The sequence below is a fragment of the Gossypium hirsutum genome, chromosome D01 (assembly GCF_007990345.1).
Source record: "Gossypium hirsutum isolate 1008001.06 chromosome D01, Gossypium_hirsutum_v2.1, whole genome shotgun sequence".
Classification (NCBI taxonomy): domain Eukaryota; kingdom Viridiplantae; phylum Streptophyta; class Magnoliopsida; order Malvales; family Malvaceae; genus Gossypium; species Gossypium hirsutum.
In genome coordinates, this window is record NC_053437.1 from 32,855,724 (window position 1) to 32,867,806 (window position 12,083).

The following is a 12,083-nucleotide window of genomic DNA, read 5'->3' on the forward strand; positions in this document are numbered from 1 at the left end:
AAATTAAGATAATATAAACTAAAACAAAATAATACAATTGAATTTTCAAAACAAAAATAAATCCTAACAACCACTCTTATCGCTTGCAAATTAAACCATATTTTATCTAACCTCCAACATATTTTTTTTCTTTTGAAGAGTTTAATTAAAACGCAAACTCATCCACAAATTAATAAAATAAATGACAAAATATATCCCCCTCTCACGAAGGGGTTCGAACACCTGACCTTGAATGCCAACTCAAAACACTTAACCACTAAGGCTGGTACTTAGTTATGACTAAATTTAACAAATTAGAACTTCAGATTTTAGGGACGTTACAATGTGGGCCGAAAATCAGAATATCTCTCTAGGGTCATAAACGTCGTTCGAATCGAACGTAGACCTTCTATGGGGTTCATTTGATCTTAAACAAGCTATAAACTTAATTTTTGATGGTTTGTTGATGTATAATCTGTTATCAGTACTTATGTCTGATATGATATAAGCTAAGTAAGCATGATTTGTTAGCGTATAATATGCTTTTGTGTGGGACATGTTTAAGGTATGTGATTTATTCAGGTATGATTTGTGTTTCTTTAATTTTGATGATTCGTTTGTAAGTTACGTTGTTGGTTATGAACATGTGATATCCGGATAAGTTGTGTTTGATACTAATTCTGATAAGTAACTATGCATGTGACTTCATGGCAAACCTATTATGATTCATTAAGATTTGATTAATTTGTTCTGCAAAGCATGAATTTTCATGCCTTCTGTTTCTGTTATTGTACGACATCATGTCCTACATGCTTATCATTCTGATTCTAAATATGCATGCCATGACATATTGTATGGGGTTTGAGATGATGTGAAAGGAGGAAGTTTCTAGAAATTCAATGATTTGCATTATCTGGTGGTTTATCCACAATTTTGTTTGGAAACTTGTCTGCACTTATGGTGGCTTGACCACATACATCTGTTCTAGCAGCTTGGTGCAACATAGTGGCTTGAGCACATATATCTGATATTTGTGTGATTTGGTTAGATGAGTTCTGGGAACTCTATTTTGGTGTGTAGCGGAGTTGGGTATGATGTTTTCTGATAAATCTACATTCTGATTTTCTGAAAAACACCGCATTGGTATAACCATGCATCTTTTGTTCTGTTATACAATTTTTATCAAAATCTCTGTGATTGTTTCGCTCTAGTTATATGATCGTTATAAAATTCTCTACGTTACTTTGATTTGTATATTGCGTTTTGTTTGATCTCTATTTGAGTTTAGTTATACACTAAGCTTTATAACTCACCTTTTTGTTTTATCTTTTTCCATTCAGATAAACCTCTGACTTAAGATCGGACGGAGTGTGGGAGCTCAGATTGTTTTTGCACTTAATGTAAGTATAGTGAATTTCATAATTATTTGTTTTTATCTTTTGTGGTTTGTAATCTGTTTCAGAACTAGTTTTGGGTTTTTGCTTAATTTGTCAGTAATTAATATTTGCTAACGCGAGATTGAAAAATCACTTAAGTCGACAAAACGAATTTTGATTTTCAAAACTAAAACTCTGAAAATGGTTTTTTGCTGCAAATTAAGTAATTTCTTAAGTGTTGTCTAAAAGCAAACCAATAGTTTTCTAATGACTGTTTGCGAAAGTCATATTTTCTAAATACTTACTGAAATAATTTTCCCAAACGAGTGGATGCAATTTCTCCATCTTTAGTTATAACTTCTTGGCCGAGTTTGGGGTGTTACACCTACAATTTCGGTTTTCAATATTCTGGCAAATTCATCCATATTCTGGGCAGTTTCAGTTCTCTCCCTCTCTATGATATTGTACTTATTCTGTTTATATCTGTTTGTACATTGAGAACAATGTACATCTTAAGTGTGGGGAGCTTGTTATATGTTTATGTGATAAAATCTCTGACTTGTTTGTGTTTAAGTAATTTTCTCACACCTATCATTGGAGTTAATTTCTTTTAATTTAAAGTTTGTATTGATTCTGCTTTGGAATATTTTTTTGGATTTCTGTGAATTGTGTGATTTATACTTTGAGACACGAGAGAGTCAAGCATGATAAGTTGTTTTTCAGAAATAAATGTTTTAGGTTCTCCCTGAACTGAAGAATTATTTCGAAATTTTAAAATTGCAAGTTTGACATCAAAACCATGATTTTTTGTGAGCTTTTGAGCCTATAAAACATATATTTTTTCGTGATAATTTTATTTTTGGTTGTAAGTATGTCAAATTGATTTGTTATTCTAGAACTTACTTCGATTATGCATGTTGAGATCACATTATTGATTTGATATACTGAGATGATAGATGCACTTAGGATTTACCCTACTTAACCTTTAACCAGCTTACCTGTTGCATTATCTCTTAGTAAAACCCTGTTGATCCTAACATATTTTTTTCTAATCTGTTTTTATTAACCCGTAACCCATATCTATGTTTGTAAAATTATCTTATTTATTGACTCCCTTTTTGTTGATAATTGATTTGGTTAGTTTCCTGACTATATTTCATCACATCACTTGCATTGTTGAACTTTGCTTTGCTAAAAAAAAGAAGAAAAAAAATTAAAATAAAAAATAAACAAATTTTTTTTTGTTTGAGCTTGAATCGGTAGTTTCGTACTGTGTTGATAACCTCATTTTTATTCTTTATTTCTTGTTGATGTAATTTTTTTTAATTCAACATTTGATTTTTTTCTAGTTTGGTAACTTATCAACTCGATCTCGATTGTAACCAACTTTTCTTACATTTTCCATACCCTTAACCTAAGCCCCGTTACAACCTTGTAATGACCTCTTGATTGATGTGTTATCTCATTTACATAGTGGTGGAGATTTGATTTTCAAACAAACCTATGGTAATGACATTTCTCGTTTGACTATTGGTTGTATATAACTTGAACCTTAAATACTTTGAGTGCTTTGAGTGAATCTTTAGTGAGGATGTTATTTCTTGTTGAGTTTGAATTTCAGGTAATTATTGAGATAGGGGAGATGCCTAATGATTTAAAGCTTAAAATTCTCTATTTTGATTGCTTGTGTTGTTTAGTATCATTTTAGTATGAGTTTCCAGTGCATGAATATTTGTAAATTATCCCAAGAAATTATCGGTGGAAACAATAAATTAAGGGAGGGTAACTTGATTATGGGTTGAAGATTTTGCTTGAGGACAAGCAAACGCTTAAATGTGGGGATATTTGATAAGTGTTAAAAGTAACATGTTTTAATCTCATTCTTAATGCATTTTTGGATGATTATTCAATGTTAATTGTAAATTTTATGCTCCTAATCCTTTAAGTTCATCTTTCTATACTTAGGAGAGCATTTGAGAGCAAAATGAGCGAAAAACGAGCAAAATGAGCACAAAATGAGCAAAAACCAAAAAATTGGAGCAAGGTATAGGGGCCAAACGGGCTGACCCCTTCCACACGGCCTGACTACACGATCGTATAAGCCATACCGCCTGACCACACGGCTTCACCACACGGCCATGTGAGCTACACAGTCATGTGAGCCACACGGTCGTGTGAGCCACATGGGCTACCACTAGGGGTGAGCAAAACTCGATTTGACTCGAAAAAATCAAAAAAAAATTCGAATTTTGAGTTAAACAAATCGAGTTATTCGAATCAACTCGAATTTTTTTTTCGAATTTTGAGTTCGAATCGAGTTGAGTTTTCGAATTCGAATAACTCGAATATTTCGAATAATTCGAATATCAAACTATAATATTTTACATTTTTACCCCAAACTCCCAAACTTTTTTACTTTTCCCTCAAAACTTTTACTCCTTCCCACTTTCCCCCCAAAACTTTTATTCCCTTCCCCTCCCAACCCCCCAATCTACCCAAAATTCATTTCCCACCAAAATTTTACTCTCCCATTTATTTATTTTTTCAAAATTTTACTCCTAAAAACCCTCAAAACCTTTTATTTTTCTCCAAAATTTTTACTCCCTCCCACTTTTCCCCTAAAACTTTTATTCCCTTCCCATCTCACCTCCCATTTATCCCAAACCCTCCCCCATCCAATTTTTTTTAATATTTTCCCTCCAAAATTTTACTCCCCCCTATTTACTTTCCCTTAAACTTTTATTTCCCAAAACTTTTTATTTTTCCCCTAAACTTTTACTTCTCACCCTTTACTCTCAAATAAAAAATCAAATTTATCCAAAAAAAATCACTAAACATAAATAGTAATAATTTTATTTATATCTACTATTTATATTATTAAATTAAATTTCACATTTTATATTATTTATATTATTGAATTGTTTAGTCATATTGAATATTTATATTAAAATTGAATTATTAATTATGCCATAAAATATTCGTGTTAAAATTTTATATTGGTATTAATTTCACATTTTATTTTAAAATAACTTTTATTAAAAAATCATATTTTTACATTTAATATATTTTTTAATTCTAAAATACATAGTGACAAGAATCTGAAGATAATTGAAACAACTAAGTAAGCAAAGAAGCTAATCAATAAATAAAAAATTAATAAATAAATTATGAAGTGATGAAAGTTAATAAAAAATTTGATTAATGTGGACAAATTTTATTACGATGGGTGACAATGGTTACAACGACCCAAAATTATTTTTTTAAATTTAACTCGAACAAATATATTCGATTCGATTCAATTCGAATTCCATCTCACTCGACTTGATTCGAGAAAACTTCAAATAAAGTTAGGATGATAAAATGAGATTTGAAAACTCGATTAACTCGAAAATTTTCGATTCGATCGAATGCTCACCCCTAGCTACCACACGACCATGTGGTAGACCATATCGATTTCGCGATTTGCACTCTAAACCTGTGGAAAAACACGATTTTTAGGTTTTTGGGAATTCTAAGACGTATGTATGACAAAAATAAGAAGATAGAAGTGAGCCGTCATAGAATACTCAAGAAAACAACTTGAAAAACACCATTGAAGCCGATTCTGAAGCAAATTTCCGTCAAGATTGAAGACTCCTAGTTGATTTCTTAGGAGATTATCATGAGTTTTTTTTTTATTTCTTTAGGTTATACTGTCTCTGGGATGTTTTTATTTGCAAGTATAAACTAATTTTCTAAATACCTAGGGAAATGAACCCTATAATGAATTTTGTCATTTGATTTTTATTTTATGCAATAAATACTTAGATCTTATTCTCAATTATGTGTATTTAATTCTTAGTTTAATATTTTTAGACTATTGATCCATGTTTGATGTACTTAAAATAAATGAGGAATAGACCCTGTTTAAGAGTAGATATTACGTAATTGAGTGGAGTTGCATGCAATCCTAGAAATAGACGACATAAATCTACTAGATTAGAGTCAAATCTAATAAGAGAATACATAGATCGTGTTAATGCGATAATAGGAGTTTTAATTAGAAAGAAATTTCAATTAATCAACCTAGAGTCAGTTGCTGTTACTCTCGAAAGAGATATTAACATAATTTAGAGATTTCTACAGATCAAGATACTAAGTAAAGAAATTGCGTAATTTAGATTGATAATGACATATGAAATCTAAGTGGATTCTTTCATGGGTATTGTTTCGTTTCTTGGTTGTTAATCGTTTATTGTCTTGATTTGTTCTTTGTCACATTCGTAGTTAATTAATTTAGTTAATTTTAGTTTTAATCAATCACTCGAATTTATCGGTTAAGTAATAGAAAGACAGTAATTACTAGTACTTTTAGTCTTCGTGGCAACGATATCTTTGCTCACCTTAGCTATACTATTAATTGATAGGTGCACTTGCATTAATTAGATTTTTAGTTGGTTTCGCGACACATCATAAATCTATTTCTTATTCTATATTCTTATTAATAAAAACTTGTTCTAATTTATTAATAACTTCAGATAAAATATCTTTAAATTCGTTATTCAAATCTACTTCAGATACTTGTTTTTAGAGCCAATATGCATAGTATGATTGCAACTTTTATCCTTGTATAAACAACCGATTTCTTCCATGAAATTTATCTTAGGTACCTAAAACCGTCAGTTCTCTACTAAATTCTCTTACTTGAAAAAGTCAATCGCCTCAACTAGGAAAAATAAGGCAACATTAAGACAGAATAACATATATATGGGTTTTAAGATAAATAATTATGAAATAAACATAAGTGAGAATAAATGATAAAAATTACAATAAATATTACGATATTATTTCACTAGAAATCGTTACACTATAGCTCTAATACCAATTACAGGAAGGAGGAACAACTGAAAGATTATAGAAGAAAACTAATAGTAAATGAAAGATTTACAAAAGATGGAGAAAAAGAACTTATAGTTTTTGAAAATCTTGAGAAGTAACTTGAATCAAAATTCAATAATACTCCAATTACAGGAAGGAGGGACGGTTGAAAGGTTACAGAAGGAAACTAATAGTAAAGGAAAGATTTAGTAAAGAACTTAAAGTTCTATGAAAGAACTTAAAGTTTTATGAAAAAACTTGAGAAGTAACTTGAATGAAACTTGAATCTAACTTCAATGACATCTTTAGGTTCCTACCCCTCCTTTTTATAAGAGAGATTTATAGCTCAATTTGATTTCTATTACAACTCTGTACAGTTTCTTGATAAGAATGAGATCTTTTCTTTAGATAAGGATGACATTTTTTGTCCATTTTTTGTTGCTTCCACGTAGCTTCCTTTTTTGTCATTTATTAGTAGTGGTTTTTTCCACGTAGCTTCCTCTGTCTTAGAATTATCCTAACTACAAAAATATTTTCGAAAATTAATAATTTAGTAAACAATATTAAAAAAACCAATTTAAATAATAAAATTGTAGCATTACATCACAGAAGATAAATGATGTTGGGAAGGATGTGTATAATGAAATTGTGTGCGTGGATCAACATTTGTTTTCCCTACATATTGACGGTAATTATTTTGATAATTGAGGGAAATCTGCATTTTAAATATTCATGCCAAAATTTGGCTACTTCCTAAACAATTGAAACCGTAAGTAATTTATATATATATTTTTAAAAAGACATTAAAAATTAAATATAAAATTAAAAGAGGTTGACCATTATTCATCCAATACCACACGATAATGTTAGGTTTGCAGTGTGGAAATGAAAAACCATCGCTTAAAACATGATATTTAATTATAATTGCATTAAACATATTAAATATTAGCGTGTGAGAATAAAAATAAATTTATGAATAATTAATGAAAGTAATGTAATTTTTTTTTAAGGTTCTATTTGTCTCCACCTATATTATAATGTGCAAAAGAGTTACACGTAAATAAACCTCAATGATACAATGAAGTCTAATGACTGTTGATGTTTTGCATTGATGGAAACAGTCCACTGAGTATTAAGCGGAGCATAACAAGAAAATCAATTTTTATAAAAAAATTTCTGTAATAAATTTTTATAAAACAATTTAGGAATATAAAGATGGTGGGAGAAATAGAAAGAAACTTTATTTTTGTGTTTTTTGGGTATATCCTACAAATAAAATTCCTCTCCTATTTATACGAAGTCTCATGTCTCTTCATAGGGACATAACTACCTAAATGGATAGTCATATATTTAGTCATAAACATAATTATTCAATAGGTATCTACTTGAATAATTATGACTCTTGTTATTAATTAAGTGATATAACTTTTGGTGACAAGAGACATAATTGATCATTATAAATTGTAACAACTTTTGCTTAACACCGAAGTGACATTATTTTTTGAATCACTAGTACATTTTTACTTGTAACTATTAAAACGCTATATATATTTTAAAAATGTTCCAACATTAAATTCATCGAGTAATAAATAAAATGTGAGAAAACACAAAAATTTAAATTCTGCCAAGTGTAAAAAAAATGAAGTAGTCCAATTCTGCCAAAACGAATACTCGAAGGGCACGGGGTTATTTGTGCGATAGAAGAATTCATCACTTCTTATTCGGGTCATTTGGGAGTTTTTTTATTTGATTTTAAAATTTAAGTTGAGATTGCTCATGTTGGAATCATTTCAATCTTAAAAGTTAATTCAAAAATTTTTATAGTCAAATCGTTCTTCATATTTAGATTAAAAGCAATTGGTGTAATCCAACACATATCAGGGCAAAAATATGGCTTTTTTTCTTTTAAATAAACATATCATACATGCATGCATATAAGCTCTTTATTTTACTATCCTCTTTAGTTGACATTGCTGAAATTGCTAACATTTATCAAAATGTTGTCTTGATAATTAGAAAAAAAACAATAATAAAAAAATTTACCTTGTAATTTTAGTACTATTCCTTTTGATGTTTTCTTGGTAGTAAGATCGAGCATATATCATATCCTACCCCAAATGTAAGGTATATATATATATATGGACAATGAAAAGATTTATCTTCTATAGGTCAACATTGTTTCTTTATTTATACTAAAAGCGATTCCAAAGAGGCTGAAGTGAATTAAAAGCATCATCAAACATATTTACATTCACTAGTGCATCAAAACGTAACGATAACTTCATCATATTACGCCTGGTTACCGGGAGTTGCATCCGTGTTTGAGTCATTTGGTGTTGGCCGAGTTGCAATCGGTGGAAGATTACTGGGACGCCTGTATGCCGATGGGGTTGTTGGGGTACGTGGTGTTCTTGGAGTTAGGAATGGTGAAGGGGTGTTCGGGGTTCTTGGGGACAAGTTGACAAACTCTAGCGCTTGTTGTCTCAGTTCTAGAGGGTAATCAGCAACACACCCAATCCTTGGCCCGGCACCGGTTGACCATTTGAGTGACAGCTGATGTCCCAATTGGTACGATTTCGTTGCCTTCTTTGAGTTGATCCTTTGCAATATCGCAGTTTTAGGCACCTCAGTTCTCGGACTCTTAAGACCACCAGATAAAGTCCTTTCGTAAGTATTTGTGGTCTCCGGTTGTTTAGTATCATATGATTCTAATGACAGATTCTTCTCTTCATTGTTGATTTTGGGTTCAGTCGGCACTGGGCTTGCTGAAAATCCAAAAGTACTAACACTACTGCTGGATTTTCCATCATCGTAGCTATCAGAATCATCGGTTGAATGGCGAATCTGAACACAAAATAAATGTAATTCATCATATATCTAAGAAATACCTAACGAATGGTGGCATGATCCAACTGAAAATGGAACCAGAGGTTCGACGTTCAAGGATCAAAACCAGCAAGCATATGAAATAACCAAGCAGACATTAATTGGTGCAATTTGACAAATCCAACAAATGCAGAAGAGGAGATTGAAAGGTTACCTCAACTTTGTCAAGGTTCACTCCGTTCTCCTTCAGAAAGGAAAGAAAACTGTTGAGACTATCATTCGTTGGCCGGTAATGCCCGCTATATGCAGAGATGGACTGAAAAACGAACAAAATCATGTCTCACATACATCATATAAGTCATCCGGCCATTCAAATGCAACTATCAATATAGGCGGCACGTAACAAAATCTGAGTACACTACTAAATCCTAAATCGTTACAAACTTATACCTTTAGTATCCCTTTCTCCACCACCAATCTACCAGCAGCTAGTGTCGCTCCACCGGCTAAGAAGCTAGAATGATGGAACATTCCTTTCTTCTTCTGCAAGGTACCGAAAAGACATTAAAGACATTTTTGGGTTTTTATACATCTAGTAAGTATGAAATCTAACAGTTGCAGTTCAAGCCAGATGGTTTACCTTGCCGGCATACAATTTCTTCGAGGTGCTCATAACAAATATCCATTTAACCTCTTTCGAGCCTTGGAATGTATCAAGGACATTTCTAGTTTGTTTATGGATAATCTTTCCTTCAACAACAATGTACTCATAATGTTCCCTTTCTTGCTGTTTACAACAACAGGGAATTAACAATTTCATTCAATCTTATTTGGAAAAAGAGATTGAATCTAACATATGAATTTGCATACATACAGGTCCAAGATACTTGATCAATTGTTTTTGAAGATTCGATCTTGAACATTCTTCGAGATCGACATCTTTGCCATCCCCTATATCTAACCTGTAGGAAACAAAATAAGAAAGAAAGGAAAAAGGTGAAATCATTGTTTTTGTCCTAGTACTATGCTCAATTTGAAGATTTAGTCCATCCACTTTAATTTGGTCTTCCTACCAAAATTAATAGAATGAGAAAAATGTTTGGGGTTTACCAATAGAAAAATGGTTGACCAGCATCAGTTTTACACCATTCATCGTAGTAAATATGTAAGTTATGGCCGTAACGGTGTCGTGGATCAATCTACAGTTGAAAAAAAAGTGTTCGATTCAACTAATAAAATTATCCAATATATTTTTTTAATCTTTTTAATAAAAAGATTAAGAAGAGTAAATTACAGCTTCAATCCAATGTTGAAAAGCCAATTTTTGTGCTTTGGCGTCTATGGACAACCCTTTCCCGACCTGACAAAATTCCCAACTTAATTATTTATGAAAATTAACCAAAAAATTAAAAAGAAGAAGAAAATACCTTAGAAGCATTTAAGCGAACGCGATTCCACCTTGAAGCAGCAGTTTCTGGTTTCAAATAATTAAAAAAGGAAATTGTGCTGTGATTAAGCCTTGCATAGTTTAAAGCCAGCCACCTGAAAATAATAAAAATATTTACTATTAGTATTAAATAATATATATTTTTTTAAGACAGACAAAGATTTTGCGGAAGAAACTACCAGAGTTCTTCAGCGACAACAGCAGAGTCTGCTAACCTACGCCGTGTCCGGTAACTCCTATACACCTTCTGGACCTTAACGGCAGCGTTGGAATGAGAAGAACCGCCACCGCGCGTCTGATTCGAACCCGGAGAATCTCGGCCGTCGGATAACGGCTCCAGCAGCATTTTCAAACCACCACCATTAACCACCGTCGGGAAATCCGATTCGCTAGCTTGGTTCGGACTATCCACAGATACAAATTCGGATTCCCCAAGTAAGCCGACGTTCGTAATGTCGGTGGAGGAAATGTTATAAAACGGAGACTTTGACTGGAGGTCGAAATTCGAAACAGCTGCTTGATTTTCGATTATTTCCATTGTTTTTCTTGGTAGCCAAATTTGAAGGAGTTTTCGAAAGAGAGAATCTTGGGGTCGTTGGTTTTTGAGAGAATACTTAAAAGAAAAAACCGGAGCCAAGGACTTAGAAAATCGCCGGGAAACCCACTTGTAGATTTTTATATGTATTCCACTTGGATTACGAGTAAGTAAAGTGCGTGTGTGTTACGCGCTGAGGTTGAGAGTGAGATTTTGTGTAACTCGCTCGAGACAAAACAAACTAGTGACCAAGCATCCTCAAAAGTAAAATCATTTATCATAAATCATAAATCTGGCTTTAACAGTCTTTGAGTAAGGATTTTTGTGATTTTATTATTATTATTATTATTATTATTGAATTTTGTTAATCTAATTGAAATAAAATTTGGGTGCCATAAATCTATTTTAGTTAAACTAAAAAATATAAACAAATAAATTCAACATTGATTAAATTTTAAATAAGGATATATATATTTTAAAACTATTTCAAAGTAAAATAAGAGTGTGTTCACATGGGGAACTTTCAAAATTTTAAAGCTAAATTTACTTATTTGTATAAATATAAGTTCTAAAATTTATGTAAATAAGCAGTATTTTTTCAAAATTTCTTATTATTTTATTTTATTTAATACAGATGATCACATTATAAGATAAAAAACTTCAATTTCAAAAATTATTTTTATTTGATTCTAATGTATGTTTTTAAACTTTCATTTTATTAAAATTATTTATAATTTTTTACAAATATAATGATATCCATATTGAATACTTTATATTATTTATTTCTAATATAATTCTTCTTCTTTTATAATTACTTTTTGATTTGCAAAACAAGATATTTTATAGTTTTTTCTAATTTTATATTTACTTTGTAAAATAATGATATTTTAATCATTATTCAACTGAGTTAGTGTTTGACTGACTCATGACACCAAACTCAACCAAAGACTTAATATATAATATAGAATAGATAAATTTGGGGGTAAATTAATGAAATATGATGAATTTTTTTAATATTTAAGTAAATAGCTTGTTTTTTTATTTACCAGGATATGTTGTTTTT

General features: G+C 31.0%; 1 protein-coding gene across 1 annotated transcript; it reads right to left on the reverse strand.

Moving 5' to 3' along the window:
* Nucleotides 1–8,377: 8,377 nt before the first annotated feature.
* Nucleotides 8,378–11,151, reverse strand: LOC107949462 (IQ domain-containing protein IQM3). The gene is made up of 9 exons (XM_016884115.2): nucleotides 10,665–11,151; nucleotides 10,466–10,580; nucleotides 10,333–10,398; nucleotides 10,149–10,237; nucleotides 9,913–10,000; nucleotides 9,679–9,825; nucleotides 9,489–9,581; nucleotides 9,253–9,354; nucleotides 8,378–9,056 (listed from the first exon to the last, which is right to left on the reverse strand). Exons 1-9 carry the CDS (start codon nucleotides 11,021–11,023, stop codon nucleotides 8,502–8,504), a joined length of 1,614 nt encoding a protein of 537 aa, XP_016739604.1. The 5' UTR covers nucleotides 11,024–11,151; the 3' UTR covers nucleotides 8,378–8,501.
* Nucleotides 11,152–12,083: the final 932 nt, after the last annotated feature.

Bases quoted from the DNA above. Each gene is read 5' to 3' on its own strand.
- LOC107949462 (XM_016884115.2), bottom strand. From the start codon at position 11,023: ATGGAAATAATCGAAAATCAAGCAGCTGTTTCGAATTTCGACCTCCAG. The intron at 10,581-10,664 runs GTAGTTTCTTCC...TATTATTTTCAG, and splicing joins GTTGTCGCTGAAGAACTCTG to GTGGCTGGCTTTAAACTATG. The intron at 10,399-10,465 runs GTATTTTCTTCT...GAATTTTGTCAG, and splicing joins TTCGCTTAAATGCTTCTAAG to GTCGGGAAAGGGTTGTCCAT.